Consider the following 25460-nt stretch of genomic DNA (forward strand, 5'->3'; position numbering starts at 1 on the left):
CCCCCCCCACCCCCCCCCCCCCCCACCCCCCCCCCCCCCCACCCCCCCCCCCCCCCACCCCCCCCCCCCCCCACCCCCCCCCCCCCCCACCCCCCCCCCCCCCCACCCCCCCCCCCCCCCACCCCCCCCCCCCCCCACCCCCCCCCCCCCCCACCCCCCCCCCCCCCCACCCCCCCCCCCCCCCACCCCCCCCCCCCCCCACCCCCCCCCCCCCCCACCCCCCCCCCCCCCCACCCCCCCCCCCCCCCACCCCCCCCCCCCCCCACCCCCCCCCCCCCCCACCCCCCCCCCCCCCCACCCCCCCCCCCCCCCACCCCCCCCCCCCCCCACCCCCCCCCCCCCCCACCCCCCCCCCCCCCCACCCCCCCCCCCCCCCACCCCCCCCCCCCCCCACCCCCCCCCCCCCCCACCCCCCCCCCCCCCCACCCCCCCCCCCCCCCACCCCCCCCCCCCCCCACCCCCCCCCCCCCCCACCCCCCCCCCCCCCCACCCCCCCCCCCCCCCACCCCCCCCCCCCCCCACCCCCCCCCCCCCCCACCCCCCCCCCCCCCCACCCCCCCCCCCCCCCACCCCCCCCCCCCCCCACCCCCCCCCCCCCCCACCCCCCCCCCCCCCCACCCCCCCCCCCCCCCACCCCCCCCCCCCCCCACCCCCCCCCCCCCCCACCCCCCCCCCCCCCCACCCCCCCCCCCCCCCACCCCCCCCCCCCCCCACCCCCCCCCCCCCCCACCCCCCCCCCCCCCCACCCCCCCCCCCCCCCACCCCCCCCCCCCCCCACCCCCCCCCCCCCCCACCCCCCCCCCCCCCCACCCCCCCCCCCCCCCACCCCCCCCCCCCCCCACCCCCCCCCCCCCCCACCCCCCCCCCCCCCCACCCCCCCCCCCCCCCACCCCCCCCCCCCCCCACCCCCCCCCCCCCCCACCCCCCCCCCCCCCCACCCCCCCCCCCCCCCACCCCCCCCCCCCCCCACCCCCCCCCCCCCCCACCCCCCCCCCCCCCCACCCCCCCCCCCCCCCACCCCCCCCCCCCCCCCCCCCCCCCCCCCCCCACACCCCCCCCCCCCCACCCCCTCCCGCCCCCCCCCCCGCACCCACCCCCAACACTCCCCCCCCCCACCCCACCCCCCCCCCCCCCCACCTACCCCCCCCCCTCCCCGCCCCCCCTTCCCCCCCCCCCCCCCCCCCACCCCCCCCCCCCCCCACCCCCCCCCCCCCCCCCCCCCCCCCCCCCGGCCCCCCCCCCCCCCCCCCCCCCCCCCCCCCCCCCCCCCCCCCCCCCCCCCCCCCCCCCCCCCCGCCCCCCCCCCCCCCCCCCGGCCCCCCCTGCCCCCGCCCCCCCTCAGGCCATGCTGGCAGGGGCTGATGGGAATTGTAGTTCCTGAACATCTGGAGAGCCGCAGGTTCCCTACCCCTGCGCTAATGTAACCCCTCTGTTCAGAATGGGTTGACCCAGAAAGGGGTGGAGACTTAAAGCAGCAGAAGGCTGCAAAAAAATGGTGAAGTTAGAAGAAGCAAGGCTGCCAGGCTGGGACCTTGAAGTGTAGTCCATAACATCTGGAGGGCCGCGAGTTTGACACCTGTGCTTTAGAAAATCTGCACAGCCAATCAAATGTCCAATAGGAGCCTTGCTGAGCAAAACCCCTGCCTTTCATAAAAAAAAACCACCTAGCAGGCTCCAGAAAAACTTGGGGGCAACATGGTACCACACCCACTTGGGGGCTACGTGGCACCATATCCACAGGCACCATATTGGGATGCCTGGACTCGTAGCTGTCTCTGGAGTAGAAGAATGAAGCTGGAGCTCCCCGCACTCAACTAGAGCCCTGCACCATACTCCATATGTCAGGAAGTGGATAGACAGGACACCGACAGTGCACCATTGCAACACTTCACCTTTCTGGATATTCCCGTCCAGAAAGGAAAATCCAATAAGTCAGTGACCACCATAGCCAACCATGTGCCAATTCTACCAGGGAAGTGGGGGGTTGCACTTGGTGCGCCGTCATTAAAAAATGTTTCACTCACCAGGCTGGGGAGCGCTTTGCCGTCTGAGACAAAGGTGAAAGCTTTCACTTCAAACCTCTGGCGAAAGTTGGGATACGCAACCCTGTGGCTCACAGGATGGAAGACGGTTCGGTAGGTGTCCAGCTCATAATTGCAGCTACAGAAAGAAAGGGGGCAAGCTAGATTGTATACGTCACCCGGGAAACTTACGTGGGAGTCCCCTTAAGCTCTTGCAGATAGCTACTCAGGTGTGGAAGCCAAGATATGCATTTCAGACAGTGGCAGGAAACGTCAGGGGGAAAAATGTAAGAATGGTATGATGCATCCCTTCTGCACCATAAAGGCCAAAACCCTTTCATGTGGCAGCGGTACGGATAGGACCTTCTGTTGAAAGCCACTGCTCACAAGTGGCATTTTAAGAACACAAGAGAGAGCCTGCTGGATCAGACCAGAGTCCAGCTAGTCCAGCACTCTGCTACTCACAGTGGCCCACCAGGTGCCTTGGGGAGCTCACAGGCAGGAGGTGAAAGCAATGGCCTTAAGAACATAAGAGAGAGCCTGCTGGATCAGACCAGAGTCCAGCTAGTCCAGCACTCTGCTACTCGCAGTGGCCCACCAGGTGCCTTGGGGAGCTCCCATGCAGGGTGTGAAAGCAATGGCCTTAAGAACATAAGAGAGAGCCTGCTGGATCAGACCAGAGTCCAGCTAGTCCAGCACTCTGCTCCTCGAAGTGACCCACCAGGTGCCTTGGGGAGCTCAGAGGCAGGAGGTGAAAACAATGGCCTTAAGAACATAAGAAAGAGCCTGCTGGATCAGACCAGAGTCCATCCAGTCCAGCACTCTGCTACTTGCAGTGGCCCACCAGATGCCTCTGGGAGCTCCCATGCAGGAGGTGAAAGCAATGGCCTTCTGCAATTTTCCCCTACTCTTAATCCTCACACCGCCCCCAGCTGCAAGAACGTACCAACACAGTTCGTATTCCCCCTTCTTACCCATCTACCACGATGTTCCAACGCGGGAGGGAAGCCGAATCTAGGGACAGCGTGGCCCAGCAGTCATCTAGCACCAGGTGGATGTTGGGGTCGTTTCGGTGAAGGACTTGAACCTCCAAGAATATGGGCTGCCGCAGATACTTCACAATTGGATACTGGTCGTCACCGTAAGGCTGGAGGTAGGAGTCATCTGCAAACAGGGTGGACATGTTTTACCATAGAGTTCCCAATGAAGAGCTATGCTATGTCACTCCCTGGTTTTCCCACCGAAGTGATACTGTGTCACAGACAGCGCTAGCAGATTTTAAAAAAATTCTCTTGTGGTGCTGCAACAGGTGGACAGCCCCCCTGCCTCAGTGGGAGGCCAGGCAGCCCTACCTGCCTGAGCGAGTGGGGACCCCTGTTTCAATTAAAAATTACAGTCCTGTGCCTTTCAGGAAGGCTCACCTGGGTAGATGAGGAGGATCAAAGAGAGAGGGCCTTGGTTTATGACCAGCTCTGGAGGAGGAAGGCTGCTTATCTTCACGTTCAGCGAAGCATCATCACTACTATAGGAGCAGACTACGGTCAGCCTGGAGGAGGAAGAGGAAGAGGAAGAGTTGGATTTATATCCCCCCCTTTCTCTCCTGCAAGGAGACTCAAAGGGGCTTACAATCTCCTTGCCCTTCCCCCCTCACAACAAACACCCTGTGAGGTAGGTGGGGCTGAGAGAGCTCCAAAGAACTATGACTAGCCCAGGGGTAGGGAACCTGCAGCTCTCCAGATGTTCAGGAACTACAATTGCCATCAGTCTCTGTCAGCATGGCCAATTGGCCATGCTGGTAGGGGCTGATGGGAATTGTAGTTCCTGAACATCTGGAGAGCCGCAGGTTCCCTACCCCTGGACTAGCCCAAGGTCACCCAGCTGGCGTGTGTGTTGGAGTGCACAGGCTAATGTGAATTCCCCCAGATAAGCCTCCACAGCTCAGGTGGCAGAGCGGGGAATCAAACCCGGTTCCTCCAGATTAGAGTACACCTGCTCTTAACCAAGAGAAGATTTCAAACACGAAAGGCACTTCAAGATGCTCCATCCAGCTTTAAAGCAGAAATGCTGAACTCCACATCCCGTGATTCCTTGAGAAATGTTTCCAGTTAATGAGTTTGATTCCTGATTTAAGGGGCGTCCTGCAGCATCCCATACTCCACTGGGGGAAGACCTCGCCTTGAGAAAAACAGGTACTCATTGGCTATGGAAAGGTCCTCACTTTAAAGGCATGATTGGTTGTACTGTTCACCGCCCAGAGCCCTTCAGGAGTAGGCAGTCTATTAAATTTAATTAGTAATCATCATCATCATCATCATCATCATCATCATCAGGCACTTCAATGCTAAGCTCTCCTTCTATCCCAGTGAGCTCTGTAGATGCACAGATGTTCATAGATAAAAGATTAGAAATACAGAGCACGCCTGCACCAAGGATAACGCAAATGCAATACAGAAGGCAGAAGATGAATTTGATAGACCAAGAGCTCCACTGGAAGCTGCTTTTATTATTATTATTATTTAGATTTAATAAACCAACCACCCCCGAAGGGCTCTGGGCGGTGTACAAGACAACAAATGAAACAATAATGCACATTAATCAATCAATCAATCAATTAATTAATTAAAATTCATAACTTAAAACTCTGTAGAACATAGTTTACCTGAATTCACTGTCTCTGGAGATCTTGCGTGGCATAAGGTCCATCCACAGGGCGCTCAGTTCGTTCTCGTACACCATCTTGTCACCATCAAACTGAAAACATGGGGGAGAGGGGGGAGTTAGTTTCTAAAAGACTAGACAGTTACTTGTAACTTCAGGTCACTTGACAAAAAGAACTAACCCTTTGCCTGGTCCCACAACCATTCAAGGGGACGTGAAACTGGACGGCGTCACCGGAAGCTGATCGGCCGACCGGCTTGCAAGCAGGGTCTTTGAGCCGAAGTGTGTCCATGTTTAGCGCGGGCTTGGTGCTGCTGCTGGAGATTTCAAAGGCCATGTGGCCGTCTTCTGTGCAGGTGGCAGCTGCCATAGAACAGAAACAGGAATCACCACAGGAGAAATCTTACACCTGTGGACATCTATCGGGGAGGCTGGAAAACTCGACCGGAGGCTGGTGGGGCAACGCTGCTCTGATCTCTGAAGGAAGCGAGGGAAGAGGTGTAGAACCTCTCAGATCAATCGCAGCAAAGTAATGTATTTGGTGGGGTGTGGTGGGGAAGGTGTCAGACTAGGACAGTGTTGGCGAACCTTTGGCACTCCAGATGTTATGGACTACAATTCCCATCAGCCCCTGCCAGCATGGCCAATTGGTTCGCCACCACGGGACTAGGACCTGGGAAACCCAGGTTCCAGTTGCCACTCTGCCATGGATGACCTTGGGCTAGTCACGCACTCTCAGCCTGGACCCTGACTAGGATTTGGACGGCAGATCTCCAAGGAATACCAGACTAAGAGGCAAGCAACAGCAAGTCACCTCCAAATCCCTCCTGCCTTAAAAACCCTATGGGGTTGCCACAAGTCAGGTGTGACTTGATGACAAAAAAAATAGAAAGAAAAGCAGATTTTGGGACTCTTAAGCCCATGCCTAATTTCAGCCAGCAGCTCCAGAAAAGGTCATCGCGTCAGTCTGTGGTAGAACAGCTTGATTTTAGACCAGGACCATCTTAAGAGACCAGCGAGATTTACCACTTGATGACGACAGCTTCGACTCTCAAAAGCGGATACCTGGCAAATCTTGCTGGTCTACGAAGTAGTAGCAGGTCGCCGGCCACCTTCCCAGCCTGGGACATAGTTCGACTTCAATTATCAGTAGGGTCCTTTTCCAAAGTCCTTTTCCATCTGCTTTTCAGCTTTCTAGACAAGCTTAGCAGAATGGCAAAAGGCCTATTTGGTTGAGAACACAGGGAGGAAGTATGACCGTTTCTGAACAGCCCTCCCCATCGTGAACAGCTGGGGCACAGCACGTCACTTTTGCCTAGAGGAGAAATTAATCCTGAAGGGTTGGAGATGTCCTGGAACCTGGTAGATCGCATAGAGCAAGGGTAAAGGGCAATTATTTTTTCCAGGGGCACAGCGATAAGGAAAACAGAGGAAATATTGTGGGAGGGTCGAGGCCGTAAAAAAGGCTGAACTCAATTCTGCATAATAGGGGCTGATAAGTGACAGACAGGTGCACAGATCAACTTGGGAATCAGGTGGTAACAGGTTCTGCATAATAAACACTATTTTTAAGCACAAAAGAAGAATCACAGGCTTAACCTACCTGCATAGTTGTCCACTGTGACAATCAAGCAAGTGGGGAGACTTAAGTCCCTTGACCTACTTTTTTCATCGACTGGCGCTTTTGAAAGCCCTGCAGAAGCAGGCAGCCGAGGCAAGCGGCTTCTGCGGGGCTTTCAAAGGCGCCTCACTCCCCAGCAAGGCAGGGGGACGAGACGCTTTTGAAAGCCCCGCAGAAGCAGGCAGCCAAGGCAACTGGCTTCTGCGGGGCTTTCAAAGGAGGGGATCGCCCCAGAAGCCACTGCGCGAGGGGGGAAGGGGGAGGGTTAACGTGAGCAGTGCGGTTCTAAACAGGTCCTCTTAGGCCAGGGCCAAGTCTATCATAAGGGCCTGTCAGGGTCATCCGGCAGGCCGGATGTGGCCCCCGGGCCATATAATGCCCAGGTCTGCCATAGAGTGTAGGGCCTGCCCCTCTCTTACCCAGCAACGCGCTTTGCTCACAAGGACATTCCGGGTACATAACCGTGGTTGCCTTTTCGCCACGGATGTCGAAGCTCAGTTTGAGCGAGGAAGCGTAAACCTGGAATCCCGAACAGCTGTCATCTCTGTAGACCTGTGACAAAAACAAAGCAAAAATTCACATAATCTGTGTATATTTCCTTGTTTGTCAGCACCGTCTTCTCGTTTCTGTAATCAAGTCTTATGTCAGGTTGCTTAAGTATTGTCATGAGCTGATTAGAGGTCCCAGAGAAAACAGTTTTAATGAAATAAAATCAGAAACGTCTGAATGAGAACCAGTTGCCAGTTACGGTGGCCTAGAGCAGCCTGGACGGGTACAGGCAGTCTCATAATTGGACTTTGTTCTCCAAAAAGAGATTACATGCAGATTAGAAGCTGGATGCGTTTGTAGTCCCATGTCTGAAATTCATAAGGCAGGAGAGCCTGCCAGCTGTCAGGGAGGCACGAGGCAGCAACTCTTTCCTTCCCGCGAGCAGTTGACTCCCAATCCTTTCCTTCCATCAGGGTCCGTTTCTAGGCATTCAGGTGCAATGCAATTTTCCTATCCCTTATGCCACTGCGCTTCTCAAATCCCTCTTGGGCACAGAGCTGAGCCAGTACCAGTTCAAAACACTGGGCCATCTGTGCTAGCTGGCTAGCTGCTCTCCAGGGTCTTGGCAAAAGAAGGACTTCCAACAGCTTTGCAGTCTCATTGAAGATAGGAGTTGGCAGCGTTGCCCTCAAGCACCCAGATATCAACCTCCAAATGGGAGGATGCGTTTGATTGCTGTCATTTAGACGACAGGAAAGCGGCTGGGAAACCTCAGTCTAGACTAGCAGTCCCCAGCAGGGTGCCACTCAGCACCTGTTGCAGTGCCTGCCAAGTGCTTTTAGGAAGTGAGTGAGGCCGGATAGGGCTTTTGGCCAGAAAGGGGGCCTGATAACACTTCTGGAAATTTGAACAGCTGTGCAGACTTTTTTTTCAGACGCTGCTTTGGCCGTGGCTGCGAACACAGCACGAGGAACTGCAATGTGTGGTTAAGAGCAGGTGGATTCTAATCTGGGGAACCGGGTTTGATCCCCTACTCCTCCACCTGAGTGACAGAGGCTTATCTGGTGAACCAGAGGTGTTTCTGCACTTCTCCATTCCTGCTGGGTGACCTTGAGCTAGTCACAGTTCTTTGGAGCTCTCTCAGCCCCACCCGCCTCACAAGGTATCTGTTGTGGGGAGAGGAAAGGACAGGAGCTTGCAAGCCACCTTGAGTCTCCTTACAGGAGAGAAAGGTGGGGTATAAATCCAAACTCTTCTCCTTGGGCTAGTCACAGTTCTTGGGAGCTCTCTCAGCCCCACCTGCCTGACAAGGTGTCTGTTGTGGGGAGAAGAAGGGACAGGAGCTTGTGAGCCACCTTGAGTCTCCTTACAAGACAGAAAGGTGGGGTATAAATCCAAACTCTTCTCCTTGGGCTAGTCACAGTTCTTGGGAGCTCTCTCAGCCCCACCTACCTGACAAGGCGCCTTTCCCCACTCTCTTCGATCCCCCATATGCAGCACGCGGCATCCCGGGCACGCGCCCGGGCGTCCCCACGACCCTGTGCTCTGCGCGGGGTCATCAAAAGACACCATTAAGAAGAGCGCCTGAGGGGGCGCGACAGCGTCGGTGTGGGTGCGCTGTCGCCGCCCCTGTCGTGGGGAGTGCTGGGGGACCCCGCGCTACTCTCCTCAAGTAGCGCGGGGCTTAAGGTAAGTGGGGAAAGGCCCAAGGTGTCTGTTGTGGGGAGAGGAAGGGACAGGAGCTTGTGAGCCACCTTGAGTCTCCTTACAGGAGGGAAAGGTGGGATATAAATCCAACCTTTTCTTCTTCTTCTCCTTCTTAACAGAAATAAAGCTGTGGCAGCCATTTTATGGCAGGCTCTACCTCCTGCAGCAGCTGTTTTATTGCTGCACCCACCTAACCATATCAGGATGCCAACGGTGCCTGCAAGCTTAAGAAGGCTGGGGACCTCTGGGTAGACCGTTAGTGGATTCCCGGATTGTACAGGATTCCCTGAGCTGAGTTAGTGGATTCCCTGATTGTACAGGATTCCCTTAGCTGAGTTAGTGGATTCCCTGATTGTACAGGATTCCCTGACCTGAGTTAGTGGATTCCCTGATTGTACAGGATTCCCTTAGCTGAGTTAGTGGATTCCCTGATTGTACAGGATTCCCTGAGCTGTCCTACCTTTGGTCTTTCCCCACCAGCCCAGGACACATGTCAATCAACCAAAAGCTCTTACCCTGGACTTCAGGGTCCTTTTATTGATGTACAGCTTCACGCCCCTTCTTAGGTCCACACTGACTCCATCAGCTTGACGTTGGCTCAGTGGAATATTCTTATCGTTCAGGCTGACGGCTGACAGGGTCCCTGGAAACGCTGGGATGGCAACGGTCATGTGTGTCGAGTTGCACCTCACTGGGCCTGAACAGAGAGGAGGGTTTTCAGAATTGGGGCCCGTTTTCCAGGATACCACAACTTGACATGCAAGTCTTACCAGTCAAGCCCCATCTTTTTTTTTTTACAAACATAACCGAATTAAACGTAACAACATTGCTACCCAAACACAAAATCAGCAGCAAATACAAATGATGCCCAATGGTCAATGGAACCATCTACCCCTCCCACCCAGCAGTGGCGTAGTGGCTAAGAGCAGGAGCACTCTGATCTGGAGGAACCGGGTTTGATTCCCCGCTCTGCCACTTGAGCTGTGGAGGCTTATCTGGGGAATTCAGATTAGCCTGTGCACTCCAACACACGCCAGCTGGGTGACCTTGGGCTGGGATATAAATCCAACTCTTCTTCTTCCCTACTACAAGCAATCCTTTGGATCAGGGTCAGTGGCTTCGGTAAAGGTCTCACCTTGAGCACAAACCATTCTCGCTTCCACTGTCAGCCGTCGTTCTGGAGGTCCGTAGGTGAGCTTCAGGGCAGCTGTGTACAGCACGCCGCCGTCTTGCTGCAAAACAACAGCCGCCAGTCTGTGACGTGCACTTCCAACTGTCAAATCCCCGGGCCGATTTAGCTTCCAACCGAGGGGCAACCCTGCTGAAGACCAGCAGGTTTCTGTTCACTTGTACCTTGTAAGCAACAACTCCAGTTGCATCGAAAGAGACCTGGAAGATGAGGTGGCTGCCGTCCATTAGGAAGGTGTACCCTTGCTGCATGGCTTGCCGAAGGTTTAGCTGGTGTGTTCTCGTTCCGTCTTCTATTGACACAACCCATTCCATTGATGCCTCCGCCACCTGGAGCATAAACACCAATTACTTGGGGGAAATGGGTGACTGAAGGAGGGCATCAACAGCTGTACTGTAAAGCAGTTTTTAAGGACGCCTTCCCTCAAAAGCTCTAAAGAGCCCCAACAACAACAACACAACCCTTTGCACTGTAAAAAAAAACCCAAAGCTTTCTGCTCGCTTTTGTTTGGCTGCCCAGGACCACTTGTGGGCTGCGCTTGCAACAGCTTCACTCACACAATTGTTGTGACAGCCCAAGATCAGCAAACATACCAACGATACGTAATCTACAACGATCGTAGTACACAACACTCAATGCAAGTAACGTACAATGTTTAAACTGGAAAATACAACACTGGGTTGTTGAAACAGAACCGTATCTTTCTGCCTCATTGGGCATGCCAATAGCACAGACTCTTTGCTACCTTCAAGGTAGTTTCATGGGAGCTAATGGCGAATAAGACAGGACAGTGGTTTGTTCTGTCTGGGTATAGTGCTTCACTCAAGTTTCCTACACAAACTTCTCAAAGAGGAAGCTGGCACATAACATATGCATTGCACTGTTTGCCATTTGCCTATATACGGCATGAGCGGCAAGCTTCCACTGTACGTGCAAGGCCAAGGAGATATGGACTTGCAAACCACTGAGTACCAGGCCTTCCAAAATCCAGCCCCAGAAATTGCCTTTCTCCGTATAACTAGCCATGGTTTGTTTTGAGAGTTAACAGCCTTTCCACCCCAAAAACCCGGCTGAAAGTTCAGAAACGGCCAATAAATTAACTCAGTGGTTTGCAAGTCCATATCTTTCATTTTGAGGATCCTTTTTTTTTGTTATTCCCATAAGAACGCTTCTTACCACAGAACGGTTCATTGGCCCACAACATATATGCCAGCTCTCAGAACTTGTGGAGCCACAGAGGTAGTCTTTTGCCGATCAAATCCCAACATACCCACTTAGCCTGCAGAAACCCTGCTGGTTAGGACACCAGTAGATTAAACAGCCACTCGTCGAGACAGAGTTACATACCGAATGTTCATCGTGTAAGCTGGGGATAAGCCTTGGGAACACAACCTGAAGGCGGGAAAGAGGAGGGTGTTTTAGTCCAAAGAATCCTTCGGGGATCTGGGAAGGGCACCGCCAGAAAATGGCAAAGACACTTACTGTCATGAAATCCTTGGTGCAGTTTGTAGCACTGGCCATTCCGCTCGGCGAAAAGGCTTCGTCGGCCTGGAGAGTGTCACAATCCACACTGTAGGTTTGACTTTTCAAAGGTCCGGTCACTTTGAGTTGCAGGCGGGGCTTAACGTGCTGTGACAGCCGATAGGCCGGGGACAGAAAGTTAGACCATTAGACGCTTGCTTAAAACACCAACATCTATTTCAGAGGAGAGCTGATATTATCTCCGCTAGATCTTTGGGGAGTCATATTTAGGAGATCTTCTCGATAAGTATCACAGCTAGGCCAACCACAGAAGAAGGCAATAAGAGACATTCAGCCCCCGTAGAAGACTGTTGCATTGCTAGGCTATACAAAGCCAGGACAGAGAAAGAGAGAGGAGAGAGGAGATCTACATTATATCTCCTACCAAGGGTAGATTCTGAGGAGTGCCTGAAAGAGAAACCCCGATTCTGCTGCCTTACAACAAGCAACTAAATGTCAGGAAGAACTGAGGCTGAAAGCAACTGCTGGCAGTATGATCAGGGAGGGGGCAGGGCTCCCTTGGCCTGCACTATTTATACAGGGGACCCAAATTTGATGCCACGGGAGTCATGACACTCACAGGCACTCCTATTTATGCCAAGTACGACTCACAGAATAACTGTTCAACCAGCTTGTCTCATTGTACACCCCCCTTTCTTTGCTAACAGGGCACAGCCTGATTCTCTGTATATGCCCTTCCCATTAAGAGCCACTGTGCTCAGAAGAGCTTGCTAGCTACGGCCTGTCTTTGAGAGCCACCGGTTAAACCCATCAGGCGAGGCCCAGGATTTTGGCCCCAGAGCCTAGCACAGATGTCAACACTGATGGAAAACAGGTAGCCAAACGGAGAAACACCTCCCTTTCATGCTAGGCTCAAATCCTCTAAAAGCATTATGTGCCGAATGAGACCAAAATCCATTTCAAGAAGGTAATCTGTGTTTTGTGTTAATTCAACAGTTTATGTTCCCAAAACCAGAGGTTAACAGCCTAACTGTACCCTGCGCAATGTATTGTCGAAGGCTTTCATGGCTGGATTCAACTGATTGTGGTGAGTTTTCCGGGCTGCGTGGCCGTGGTCTGGTAGATCTCGATCCTAACATTTTGCCTGCAACTGTGTCTGGCATCTTCAGAGGTGTATCACAGAGGGAAGTCTGTTTCACACTGTGTAAGGTTTGACACTGGACATAGTGTGTAACAGGCTTCCCTCTGTGATACACCTCTGAAGATGCCAGCCACAGATGCAGGTGAAACATTAGGAACAAGATCTACCAGACCACGGCCACGCAGCCCGGGAAGCCCACCACAAGCAGTTTTCACACTGGAAGGATCAACCCTCGGAATGGAAAAAATTGAATTTTCACACCAGACATTCACTGCAGCTACTTTTTTACCCCAACAGCTTGGCTGTTACCTCCAGTTTAGTGCAGCTGGCGTAGGGAACTGTTAGCATCCGCATTTCGTAGTCCACGGCATAGTCACAATCACCCTTTTCTTCTCCAGTTGCACCTAAGATGAAATGGGCAAAAATCAGGTAGGCTTGTGCCGCCATATAAAACCTTACTTCATTCAATAGAAAAACAGGAAGCAGATAGACACGGGAAGGCGCACATACCAATAGTTTTCACTTGCCAGGAAAGGTCATTCTCAAATTCCTCTGGAAGCTGGAGCTGTACTTTATCATGATGGCAAGATGTTGGACCTAAGTGTGGAAATTGAGATGCTAGGACTCAGTGTCACAAACCTTACAGAGCTAGAGCTGAAAGCAGGATGACACCTGTGCTTCTGAAAGAGCAGTTCAGGAAGAAATAGATAGCTTAGTCCGCCTGTTTAATCTTGGATTCTTTAAAATTAAGGATAGGAACCAGTAATTAATACTGTTTACCCAGGACCAAGAATGGTCAAATGTTCCCCCTACAATGGAGGCTTGTTATCACTTTGAATAATCTTCCTCCCACGATTGTTGTGAGAAAATAACCTGAACTTCTTTTTTCAAAAAAAGATGGCAGAATGGAACATAACTGATAAGGCTGCTAAAGGAGTCCCGTGGCGCAGAACGGCAAGCTGCGATACTGCAGTCGAAAGCTCTGCGTGCAACCCGAGTTTGATCCCAAAAGAAGTCAGTTTTGAGTAGCTGGCTCAAGGTAGGCTCAGCCTTCCCCCCTTCCGACTGCTTGCTCATGAGATGACCTTTACCTTTTTCAAGGCTACTTAAAAATACTGCTCAACAGGACATAACAAATGGTTATGAAGGTTACTCAAAAATACTGCCTAACAAAGCAGTATTTTTTCTCTTCTCGCCCTAAAGCTTGTGATTTACGCGAATTACATTTTGTGTTCTTGATACAGAGTTTTAGAAGCAGTAAACGTGAAGTGTGTCATCAGTTAAACAATGAAAAAGTGCTATATTTCGGGGGGGGGGGGGATTAAGTATTCACACTTGCCAGGGAAGTTCATCAAAACTACAGACAGCTGCAACTCCAACTGTTTACATGGGAAGGCAGAATCAGACTTCTGAAGTATCAGTCAAGGAAGATAGATTACCTGGGAAATCGAGAGACTCGGAAAAAAGAAAACAACCCAAGAAACAGCCAAACAAGAGCAGCTTCCTAAAAAAACAAGGAGAGAGGAGAGGGTTATTTATTTCAGCATCCCCACCCCCCACAAAGTCACACAAAAGCTACTGAATGCATTGCTTTACCGCATGTTGTGAAACTTCACAAACGTCCTACAACACTTGGAGCGTGAAAGGAAGGAACAGAGAAAACCCCAACGACTTTCCTATTAACCCCCTAACTTGGAATTTTATAGCGACCTGGCACCTGCGCGCATGCGCAGAGTACCCGGTCCCTTAGGAAATCTGCAATGACAGGTTTGCAACCACATGTTTCTGGCCCCGATCCCCACCCCCCCTTTGCAACGATTGGTGTGTGTGTGTGAGACCCGGAGTCGCCTTTTTAATGGTTTTACACTGCCGACGGGCACGATCCACCAGCCACTGAGCCTCCGGGTCTCAGACCCGCTGCAGGTGGAAGGACAGCTGACTTTGGAGTAGGACATCCTGAACGGCCACGTTGCTGTTCCCCGGGTACAGCATTGACAGTTCAAGGGGAGCTTACTCCCGAGCAAACGACACGAGGTCCCGAGGAGACTTTTCCTCGCGGGTAGGCACAGAGAGGACTTGCGCGGCTGCAAACAGGGTTGCAGCCGGACCTTGTGCACGTCTACTCGGAAGGAAGTCCCGCTGTGTCCAAATCGAGGAAGGCAAGAGGGAGGATCTATACCTCCATCTGAGGGGTGTTTATTGAAACAGTTGGGAAAAAGTTTGCGTCCCGCAACGTGTTGATCTTGGGCTAAACTTTGGTGCGCGTGCGCACTTCTTCAGAGATGCACGCCCAAAGCCCAGACCAAGAATAAAACATTGTTGGTCTTAAAATTAGCACTAGATTCAAACTTTTCCGGATTCTCAGCAGGTCCTCCGCCCCACATTTCTTCATCTACAGCCCACCAGCTCCACCTTCAATATTGGGGGGGGGGGGGGGAGAAGGTGCTTGCAGGGCTGCTGCTAAGACTATAACTGTGAGGCCCGGAAATGGGGTAATGGTCCCCTTAAAATCACTGAAATCTCACCCGAACAACCCGTGTAACAATTAGGGGAATCAGGCCAAAATCCCAGTCCAGCAGCACCTTGAAGAGCTATTCGGCATTCCCCGGTCTCTGGTGCCATCTAGTGGCACAAGCATACAACTACAAGAAAACCCTAAAACTTGTATACCAAAACTGGGAAATAACTGGAAACCGACCCCACACCCCCGCATTCAGTCGCAGTTTCTCGGGGCTCCAGCCCAGCACGTGGGGGACTTTAAGTGCACACACAACCATCACACTTAAAAACGTCCGCAAGATCCGTATCGATTTTTCCAATGGGGAATTCCGTGCATTAAAAAGTTTGACCCCAATGACACCTATGAGACCAATACAGTTTTATCCTTGCTCTAAGCTTTCGCGGGCATGCACACTTTTTCGGGGACTGTCAAATGGAAACGGTGAAGCAAGGGAATTTGGCAAGGGTCCTTTTTAAAAAGATCACTTTGAAGCCTTAACAATTAGGGAAATAAGGCCAAAATCCCAGTCCAGCAGCACCTTGAAGAGCTATTCGGCATTCCACGGTCTCTGGTCCCATCTGGTAGCACAAGAAAACAGCTACAAGAAAACCCTAAAACTTGTATATTTACTAAATCTGGGAAATAACTGGAATCCGCCCCCCACACTCAAATTCTGTTGCAGTTTCTCAGGGCTTCGGCCCAGCACATAGGTGATTTTAAGTGTGCAAAACCATGACATTTAAAACGTATTCTTGTAGGGTTTTTACAAGAAAAACGTATTCTTGTAAATATTCTTGTAGGGTTTTTAAAAGGGGAAATTAGTGTAGAATGCTCGCTGGATTCCTCGCTGGTACCTTTAAGACCCGCAACGCTTTATTCTTGGCACAAGTTTTCCTGGCCATTCACAAGTTTTCTGCTGCTAGAGACCGACATGGGTACACCCCCGAGTCTGGATTCCCAGCAGATCTGGATTTGATCCGGGCAAGTAGTCCAGAGTAGAGACCCTGAATCAATTGCAAAATCAGATCGAGATTTTTGAGTCATCCCTTGCTCTGAACCTGACATAGACGTTATCTTTTCGACAGTTGTAACAACAACCCTGCAAGGTTGTTATTCTTGTCCCCATATTGGTGAAAATGGAGCTGCAAATTGAGGGACTGGTTTGCTTATATGTCGAAAAGAGTAACAGCTAGGGTAATAAGAACAACAGTGCAGTCCAGTAGGACTTTAAAGGCGATTGTCAAGGCTATATAAGCTTTCATAAATTTAAGTTCACTTTATCAGATAGCTCTGACTTTTGAAAGCATCCACGGGGTGGGGAGTGGATGGGGTCTTTTAAATCTCTGCTATAAAATCAAATAGTGACTAACACAGCAAACCGCCTGAAATAAATGGGTAAATGGTGCCATCTTGTGGCACAAGAAAACAACTGTAAGAAACCCCCAAAAGTCACGTATTAAATTGGGAAACGACTGGAATCCCCTCCAAATTCATTTTCATTTTCTCGGGGCTCCGTCACAGCACATAGGTGGTTATAAGTGCCCAAAACCATGACATTTAAAACGGCCACAATATTCTTGTAGGGTTTTTAAAGGGGGAAATTAGTTTAGACCGCTCACTGGATTCCCCGTCTGCGCTTTTAGATCAACAAAGTTCTCTTCTTGACGTCAGTTTTCCTGGACATTCACACGTTTTCTGCTGCTAGAGACCGACACGGGTGCATCCTTACACCAACCCAGTGAGGTAGACGAGCCTGAACCCAGGTCCCCAATGAGTTTCCACGGCACGAGCGGTCCATCTAACTTTGTACTGTATACTTGCGGCTCCAAAATAAGTGCTGCTGCTAGATAATTTAAGACTCTGGACTTTGTAGTGTGTGTTTTTGTGGGGTGGGGAGAGAGGGGGTTCACCCCCTGGCATCAGACATTTTAAGAACTGTAGTCGACCCACGTGGTCAGCGTAAGAACGAGACGAGACGTGGAGATAACATCTGGTGGAGATCGCCAGCAGCGGGAGCCCGGAGGTCCGTGTTCCTAGCGAGTCTCCCGCATGCCGGTTCCTGGCACCTTTTATTGTTATTCTATCGGGGGCGTGTAGGAGGGAGGACCGGGGGGAGTTCCGGGAGAGCGGGAGGCAGGAGGTCGGGAGATCATCATGTGATGCATGATCTCACCTGGCTACGTACGGAGAGGAGCGTAAGCGTCTGAGCCTAATCCTCACCTGGGGGCAAGACCATTGTCCCTGCGCCCGGTGATTGAGCCAGATAGTTTATGACCCGTGACTCATAGGGGGATGAGGAGTGGGGGTGCGGTGCGACCAGAAGGCCGTAGGTCCGTTGGCGTCCCAACGTTCTACCACGGTGCTGCTGGGTCAGCAGTGCATTACTACAAAGAACTACAATTCCCAGAGTCCCAGAATAGCTATGGTAGTGTGCTGTGTATAGAGAAACGTCAAGACTGCCAACTCTGGACCGAAGACCCTACGGGATCATCGTACGTCAGCTGCGACTTAGGTCAAAACAAAAGCTACCAGTTCAATCATATACCTGTTCTTGTTCAGCCCACAGGCTCAGTTACGGCATTCAGATTAACAGTTCGGATTCTTTCCCTTGGGTTTTTGATTGCATCGTTCACAGATTATTTTCCCCGCTGTATGTATGTATGTGCCTATATATGAAATCATACAGTTGTGTGTGTTATGCAGACTACAGATTCATGTGATGCCCCTTCCAAAGTCAACCCATAAAAGCTAATGGCACAACCAATTTTTTTCGTGTCCGGGTGCCACGCAAGAGTCCTTTTGCAATTTTATAAGTAACTGACAGCCAATAATATAATATAAACCAGTGAGTCATCCATCGAAATGGATGCCAAAAAACACCACGGGCTCCTTTTGCAAACAGAGGAATGGAATAAAAGTCCCGTTTTGGCAATCTGTTTACCTTAAAGCCCTCAATGGTTCTTGCTGTGGTTGGCACCGCTCACTCTTTTCAGTTTGAAGTGGTTTGGGTTTCAGAACAGCTTTTCAGTGAAAAGAAGGAAAAAAGATCTGTTTGCAAAACTCTTTCTGTTCCACGTTTCCAGAGGAGAAGAGCCTTCCCCTCAAGACACAAACGTAGCTTGCTTCTGGCACGACAAACTATAGCGCTGTGGATAGGCTGAGACCGAATCCCTGACAAACCCTTGAGAGGCAATTTGAGGTTAATTTGTTTTGATCTTTTCTGAAGGGCCAGACCAAACCCACAACTCATTACGGCCTGTCGTTTTCGGCTGGCTTGCCGCTTCAATTAAAACGGGCAAACCGGGATTGGAATTCATTCCCGCCTCTGCTCACCCGGGCATTTAACTGCAGCTCAGGATGTGAGCCACCCATTTCTAAGGAACTCAAAAGCACCTACGGTTTGGCTAACGTCCTTGTGAGAACCAACGTGGTGGTCCAGACGCGGCCAGACAAGTCTTGGGTCCAAACTCTTGTCTCCCTCACTGGGGTTGTTATGGGCCAGTCACTCAGACTCAGGTTGGCCTACCTGACAGGGTTGTCCTGAGGAGACCATGGAGGAGAAAGGGTTCATGCTATCTATAAAACTCACTGGCTGACCTTTGAGCAGCTACTCTAACAGCCTGGCCTACCTCCCAGTTCCGTTTTCTTTCATCGAATAATAGAGAACAAGGATCCAGGCACCCATTTTAAGTTTCCCTGGCTGATGGTGTATCGGCTTGTTTGAACCGGGGTGTTAATCAAAACCACACATGCTCTAAAACCGAGTTGATGACATATGGAAGAATGCCACTTTGTGAAGCGCAGGATGTTTCTCGAAGGAGCCTCCTGCCGGTGACCTTTGATTTCTCATTTCTCCTCCAGCCAGCGCCTCTTTTCAATAATCATTAATTGACTCCGCGCGTCACAGAAATGTGCGGTTGTCGAGTTTAGCCGCTGCTCAGCGCAGGGAGACAATCCTGCCCCAGGGAGTGCCAAAAGATGTCCACCCGGTACCACCAGGCGGCCACCGATGGCAACTTGGAGTTGCTGAGAGAAGCCACCCAAAAAGACCTGAACACCTCTGATGTGGATGGGATGACGCCCACCTTGCTGGCTGCTTACCACAGACACCTGGAGGCCATGGAAGTCATTTGCCGGAGAGGGTGAGTGGACTCAAATGGAAGGGGGAAATCAAAACCGTGCCGTCTTTTCTGGAGAAAAACAGACTGTCTTTCTCTCCCCACCCCCCTGACTAGTTTGAGATGGTAGGGATGATCTTTGTGGAATTGCGCCATTAGAGAGGCACAGCCCTGGTTCCCCCTTCCTTCTGGAATTCCCCCTTTCTTTAGCTTCAGATTTTTGTCAGAACAACCCCGGTTGAATAGGGAGAGGCAGTCCTTCTTAACAAAGATGGTGTGACATGGGGAAGGTGCCCCGTTTATGATATATCTGATTTCCCCTGTCCTCTCTGATACATACTATCGGAGAAAAGGCCATGCATACTGGGATATGTATAGCCAGAGTGGTTGGAGAGCTGGACTGGGATTTGGAGGACCCGAGTTCCAATGCCGGCTCTGCTGTGGTAGCTCAAAGGGTGATCTTCTCCAATTATGCATCCTCAGCCTAAACTACCTCGCAGGTTGTTGATATGAGAATAAAATGGAGAAGAAAGCCATTTTTGGCCCTGATTTGGAAGAAAACCAGGGCATACATAAATTATTCGTTTTATCCAGGTTGTTTCCAGCTTATTGTGATGGTTAACATTGTCAATTCGGTTTGATTTGATTACTGAACATATTTCGTTCATTTCAGATCCCTGTTCTTTATTAATTTCAGTGGGAAATATATATATTTAACAATAACGCTTGCTATTTCCTGCAGCTGGGTCAGAACAGTTTAGGGATCGGATCCTGAGGAAACTCCTGACCAAACTGCAGGCAGATAGAGAAAGCACCCTGTTTTCCAGGGAAATTAAATCCTTACCTAGTGAATACAGAGACAACATTCTCGGTAGAATGAGTTTTCCCTCCTTTTCTAGGATCTTCGAGTGAGCTGTGGGTGATGTCCATTTCTAAACAAAAAATGGAACATAAGGCCAATTTACTACTCTAAACAGAATCTTAACATCTGCATTTGTGTATTTCCCTCTCAACTGCGCAAGCCAGGCATTGTGGGGTGGCATTGTGGTCACAGCATGTCAGACTAGAGTTCTGGGGACCAAGTTCGAAGGCCCATTTGGCCAGGGTAACTTGCCGGGTGATCTTCAGCCAATTGCGCTCTCTCTCTCTCTCTCAGTCTCAACCTAACCTACTTTGCAGGGCTGTTGCAAGGAGAAGGGGGGAAAGGAAGAACAACGTTGTGAGCTACTCTGTGAAAAATGTGTGACATAAAAAGATTTCCTCTGTCGCCTTTCGCAGGACTGGTTCGTTGCCTGTCACTGTTAGCTGGCAATGCATGCCCCACCCTATAGTCCATCTGCACAGCTCAGCTACCTGCCTGCCAGCTGGGGCCAAACAAACTTTGCTCCAGCCTACTGGGGTGCCAGTAGAACCAGCATGGTGGAGTGGTTAAAAGCAGCGGACTCTAATCTGAAGAACCAGGTTCCGTTGCCCCACTCTTCCTCAAGAAACCTGCTGGGTGACCTTGGGCCACTCATGGTTTTCTCAGCCCAGGCAGGGACGGCAGTGGCAAACCATCTCCCTCGCCTTGAAAACCCAAGGGGTCATCCTAAGCCAGCTGTGACTCGACAGCATTTTCCGTCATGACAATGGGGTGCAGCCTCAGTTCGTGAAATAGCTCATGGGACTAGGACCCACGCTTGCAGGAAATCCAAAACCCCTCCCAGAACCACGGAGATGTTACTTGACAAGCACTTTGAACATCTGAATGTACTGTTATTATTATTATTATTATTATTATTATTATTATTATTATTATTATTATTATTATTATTATTATTATTATTATTATGCTTTGAGCACTAGCCTGTCCATGTTTTCTTTCGAAAAGAAAAAAGCTGTGTGCAAAATGCATTCTTTGCCTCTGAGAAGAGCGCGATGAATGAGCAGAGAAACACCGAAAGGATTCAGAAAGCGAGAAGCGTTGGGACATAAAGGATACGCATCGGTAAAAGATGTTCTGTTTCTGGCTTTTCCACGTAACCCATAGATTTATTTGCTGTACTTTATTGCCAATAACGTTGACCTTTAGACAGGATGATTGCTTTTCCTAGTTCAGTCTATTCCTCTGTGGCTAAGAGAAACAGCTTCACAGAATCTGTCCTCTGTTTGTTAGAAAGGGGAAGTGTCACTTATAAAGTCAGCCTCTTGCCTGGGCTTTATTGCTTCAAACTGTCCAGGGCTGACCTCACTGTGTCCGCGTAGAACAATCCCCGCCAAGAGCAACTTAGCGTCTCAGGGAAGGGCTGGATCACAGTGTCATCTAGTTCTCACGGAAGTGGTTGATCCATGTGTGAGCTGGTCTGATTTGATATAGCTGCAAATATCTGATTTGATATCTCGGCATGTAGAAAATTAGCATCTCAGGATGACAGCAACTAACCTAAAGTTACTCAGTGAGCTTCATGACAGTCTGGACATTTGAACTCAAGTCTCCTCAGTGAACACAGGATTTTCTCCCCCTCCCATTCTATTGAAACACAGAGGAGCTTCCTTCCGTGGAAATGTACATGACTGGTCTGAATGTCTTTTTCCTTATTGCACCCCAGCTTCATAGAGAAAAACATGATTTTTTAAAATAATGCTGATTTCTTTTTAAAAATCTGCAGGAACTAAAAGTTCCAGAGTTCTGTGGAAGAAGCAACTACTTACATATGTTTCCATTTTTGAAAAGCACTTGGGAATTTAAAAAAAAAAGTTTGAGAGCCAAGTTGCTTGGCAGCTGGACGGCAGGGGAGGGATGAATTCTGTCAGAATTAAACAACAGGGCAGTAAAGTTTAAGCGTAGCGAGCCAAGACTGTCTTCCTATTAAGGAAGACACGAGGGGCTGCCATGGATACAGCCGGCATATCTGGAAGCAATTGAGACTGGCAGGCTTAGCCCTTCTTCAGTAGAAAACACCCACAAATTGGGCTGCCTCGTTACCAAAAGGATGCAAAAGAGAAGCGGCAGGATCTTTGCTTGCAGGCGGATAGTAACACTTGTTAGTGGTATGACTTCTGTACTGGAAACTCCGTTCCAAAGCATGCAGTTCTGAGTTTGTTCAGGTCTGTGAAGGCATTTAAGTCCCCCCCCCGCCCCCCCGTTTCCTGCTCTGAAATTGTCCTGGGAGCCGGTTTGCCAGGTAGAAAATCTTATGTGAACTGACAACTTTGTTTCCCGGTTCCCTGCACACGGCAGTCTCCCTTCGGATCCGGCCCTGCCTGGAAATTGTGTTCCCAGCCCAGAACTACAGGTACATGCTTCACCAAAAGTCCTTGTGGCAGCCTTATGAGCTGTGTACAGGAGTAGAACCCGATGCCTGATTCACACTCATAGGAGGATGAGTGGGGCAGGATGCTAAAGTCAATAGAAGGAACTGTGCTGTTGCAACCCTGAAAGTGGCAGATTCTGGGTTTGAATGTTCTTCCTTCCCCTAAAAAAAGCTCCACCCAATTAGAAATGTAGCCCCACAGGGAGGAAGGTCTCACATCTCTTTTTGCTTGCTTACTCGCTTTCTGCTTGCAGGCACAGACCTTACAGACTCATGGTATGATATGCAGGAATACTGGTAGGTTTTCATGGATTAGAGCCATGTAAATTTTGGCTGGAATAAAATCTTGTTCGGCTTTTTTTGCTTGTAACAGACTCAACACAAGTATTTCTTAAGAGTCCTAACTTGGACATCCCATGCTAGCCAGATTTCATCAGCTCTTAGAAGTTAAGCAGGGTCAGCTCTGGTTGGAACTTGAATGGGAGACCACCAGAGAATTCCAGGGCTGCTACACTGAGGCAGCCAATGGCAAGCCATCTCTGTTAGTCTCTTGCCCTGAAAACTCTACGAGGTTACAATAGGCTGACTGCATCGTAAAGACACTTTCTCCCTCCCTCCACCTCTTGGAAACTTTAGCCTGAAGGTAATCAAAAAATGGCGACCATCATGTTTTAAGTAGCACAGGGCAATTCTGGTTTCACATCTGTGACACTGACGATGTTTGCCCCTTTAAGCAAAATTCAAGGTGCTGGTTTTGACTTTTATTTATTTTGTCTAATTGAAAGTTCTTCACAACTTGGGATGCTGATATCTGGGGGAATGACGGAAAACTAGCCTAGCCTAAGGTGGCCTAGGCAGTGACCTCCTTGATGTCAAGACCTCCTCTGTTAGTCTCTTGCAGGGTTGTTGACGTTTTTTGTATTGTTGACATTTTTGTTTATGTTTAACTTGCAGCAAGCTTTTATGTGCAGGAGCAGGAGCACTTTGTGTTGCTGCAACCGGTGGTCCTTACAAACCTCTTGGCCCCTGATTCTGGTACATGCATAGATCAGGCTGCAAAGGAAACTGGGGCAGACACTTGCTGATCCTAAGCAGACATAGGTCAATGAGCAGCAGTGGCGCAGGAGGTTAAGAGCTCGTGTATCTAATCTGGAGGAACCGGGTTTGATTCCCAGCTCTGCCGCCTGAGCTGTGGAGGCTTATCTGGGGAATTCGGATTAGCCTGGGCACTCCCACACATGCCAGCTGGGTGACCTTGGGCTAGTCACAGCTTCTCGGAGCTCTCTCAGCCCCACCCACCTCACAGGGTGTTTGTGGTGAGGGGGGAAGGGCAAGGAGATTGTCAGCCCCTTTGAGTCTCCTGCAGGACAGAAAGGAGGGATATAAATCCAAAACTCTTCTTCTCTTCTTTATTACCTGGGTGGAATTTTTGGAGGAACCCTGTGTAAACCCCATTGTGTTTTGTTAGAAGAACGACAGGGACACATTTCACATCAACCCTAGAGACAAGGTGCATTTTACTTTTCTCTCTCTTTTGTGTTGTGTTTCCCTAGAGGGGATCCAGACAAATCTGACATTTGGGGGAACGCCCCTCTCCACCACGCAGCCTCCAATGGCCACACCCACTGCGTTTCCTTCTTGATCAACTTTGGCGCCAACATCTTCGCCCTGGATAACAACATGCGCTCTCCTCTTGACGCAGCGGCCCACAGGAACCGCTACGAATGTGTCCAAATCCTTGACAACGCCGCCACGGAGCAGGGCATCAAGAATCCCAAAAAGGTCTCCCGCGTGAAGGCCCAGGCTCAGCGCGATGCTCAGAGGCAGATTCAAGAATGCGAACGACGCCAAGAGAGACACGAGCACGAGATGGCCAGGCATTACAACAGGACGCAAGCCGCAAGAGGAACAGCCACCCGGACGCGTGTGATGAATTTTTTTACCTCGAGCTCACTAGGGACGCTGCCCAAACATCTGAAGGACACCTTCAGGCGAGGGGGGAGAAAGAAGGAAAATTTGGATGACCAGGACACGAGGAGCATTGACCAAGCAAAGGAGGTCCCAGTGGGCCGTCCAGCCGTGATGGATGTGTTCAGTGAAAACGAGGAGGACGACCTAGAAAGTCAAGGCAAAAACGGTATTCCTGAAGATCAACAACCGTCCATTTTTAATCGTCCCGGTCTTGGGAACATTGTCTTCAGAAACCACTTGGCCTCAGGTGGGACTCCGCCCTCCGCGTTGCCTGAGAAAGAAGAGATCAGCTTCCAAATGCCTGATGAACTCTTTCAGTTCAAAAGGACCGAGGTGGACAATGACCCGGATCTGGGGGTCGACGGCGAAGAACCTTGGATCGAGGCAGAAATCAGATGGGACGATGGCAACACAGAGACCACCCCCCTCGAAGTCTTTCTGGCATCGCTAGATCTGAATGAATACCTTCCCGTCTTGATGAGAGAAAATATTGATTTGGAGACACTCACGCTGTGCTCCAACGAAGACCTCCAGAGCATACAGATGCAGCTGGGCCCAAGGAAGAAGATCCTCCTTGCAATGGACAGAAGGAAGGAAGTGCTGGCAAAGCCGGGCAAGGCAGAAGACACCAAGCTATAACTTACGAAGCTCCCCATCACAATAGTTTTCTGCGGTTTGATGGGACTAGGGTTTGAGTTTGACTAAGACGAACTAGGGCTGAGCCCATGGAGATTGGGAGCAGGGCTGGACTAGCCACTATTTTGAAGATCTGATGTATTAATTAGGTTTTTCAAAGCTGTATTTGTTTTCAGAATAGCGAACAATCAAATCAATAAAAGTCTATTGTCATAATCAGCAACTTACACTAAGATTTTTAAAAATCTTCCTCCAAAAACCTAGAAGAGAGCCACCGTGGTGTGGTGGTTAAGCGCAGGCGGGTTCTAATCTGAAGAACCGGGTTTGACTCCCTACTCCTCCACCTGAGTGGCAGAGGCTTATCTGGTGAACCTGGTGTGTTTCCGGACTCCTACATTCCTGCTGGGTGACCTTGGGCCAGTCACAGTTCTTTGGAACGCTCTCAGCCCCACCAACTTGTCTGTTGTGGGGAGAGGAGGGGAAAGGAGCTTGTAAGCCACCTTGAGTCTCCTTACAGGAGAGAAATGTGGCATATAAATCCAAACTCTTCTTCTTATCTAGTCCAATTCCCTGTGCAAGGCAAGAAATTCACAACGACCTCTCCCAGACTCCCCCTGCTGTATGCCTAAAGGAA

At 51.0% G+C, this 25460-nt stretch overlaps 2 protein-coding genes across 2 annotated transcripts; one reads left to right on the forward strand and one right to left on the reverse strand.

Moving 5' to 3' along the window:
- Window positions 1-1664: 1664 nt before the first annotated feature.
- ZP2 (zona pellucida glycoprotein 2) lies at window positions 1665-19844 on the reverse strand. Its single transcript, XM_048494193.1, has 17 exons — window positions 19771-19844; window positions 17750-17828; window positions 13748-13812; window positions 12819-12905; window positions 12618-12712; window positions 11168-11314; window positions 11033-11077; window positions 9850-10014; window positions 9632-9728; window positions 9012-9193; window positions 6720-6852; window positions 4861-5042; window positions 4681-4772; window positions 3443-3567; window positions 2996-3185; window positions 2025-2160; window positions 1665-1718 (listed from the first exon to the last, which is right to left on the reverse strand). Exons 1-17 carry the CDS (start codon window positions 19790-19792, stop codon window positions 1665-1667), a joined length of 1896 nt encoding a protein of 631 aa, XP_048350150.1. The 5' UTR covers window positions 19793-19844.
- A 704-nt stretch (window positions 19845-20548) lies between these two features.
- ANKS4B (ankyrin repeat and sterile alpha motif domain containing 4B) lies at window positions 20549-24829 on the forward strand. The gene is made up of 3 exons (XM_048494194.1): window positions 20549-20570; window positions 22147-22201; window positions 23773-24829. The coding sequence occupies exons 1-3, from the start codon at window positions 20549-20551 to the stop codon at window positions 24827-24829; spliced, it is 1134 nt and encodes a 377-aa protein (XP_048350151.1).
- Window positions 24830-25460: the final 631 nt, after the last annotated feature.

Source organism: Sphaerodactylus townsendi, linkage group LG04 (assembly GCF_021028975.2).
Source record: "Sphaerodactylus townsendi isolate TG3544 linkage group LG04, MPM_Stown_v2.3, whole genome shotgun sequence".
NCBI classification, from domain to species: Eukaryota; Metazoa; Chordata; class Lepidosauria; order Squamata; family Sphaerodactylidae; genus Sphaerodactylus; species Sphaerodactylus townsendi.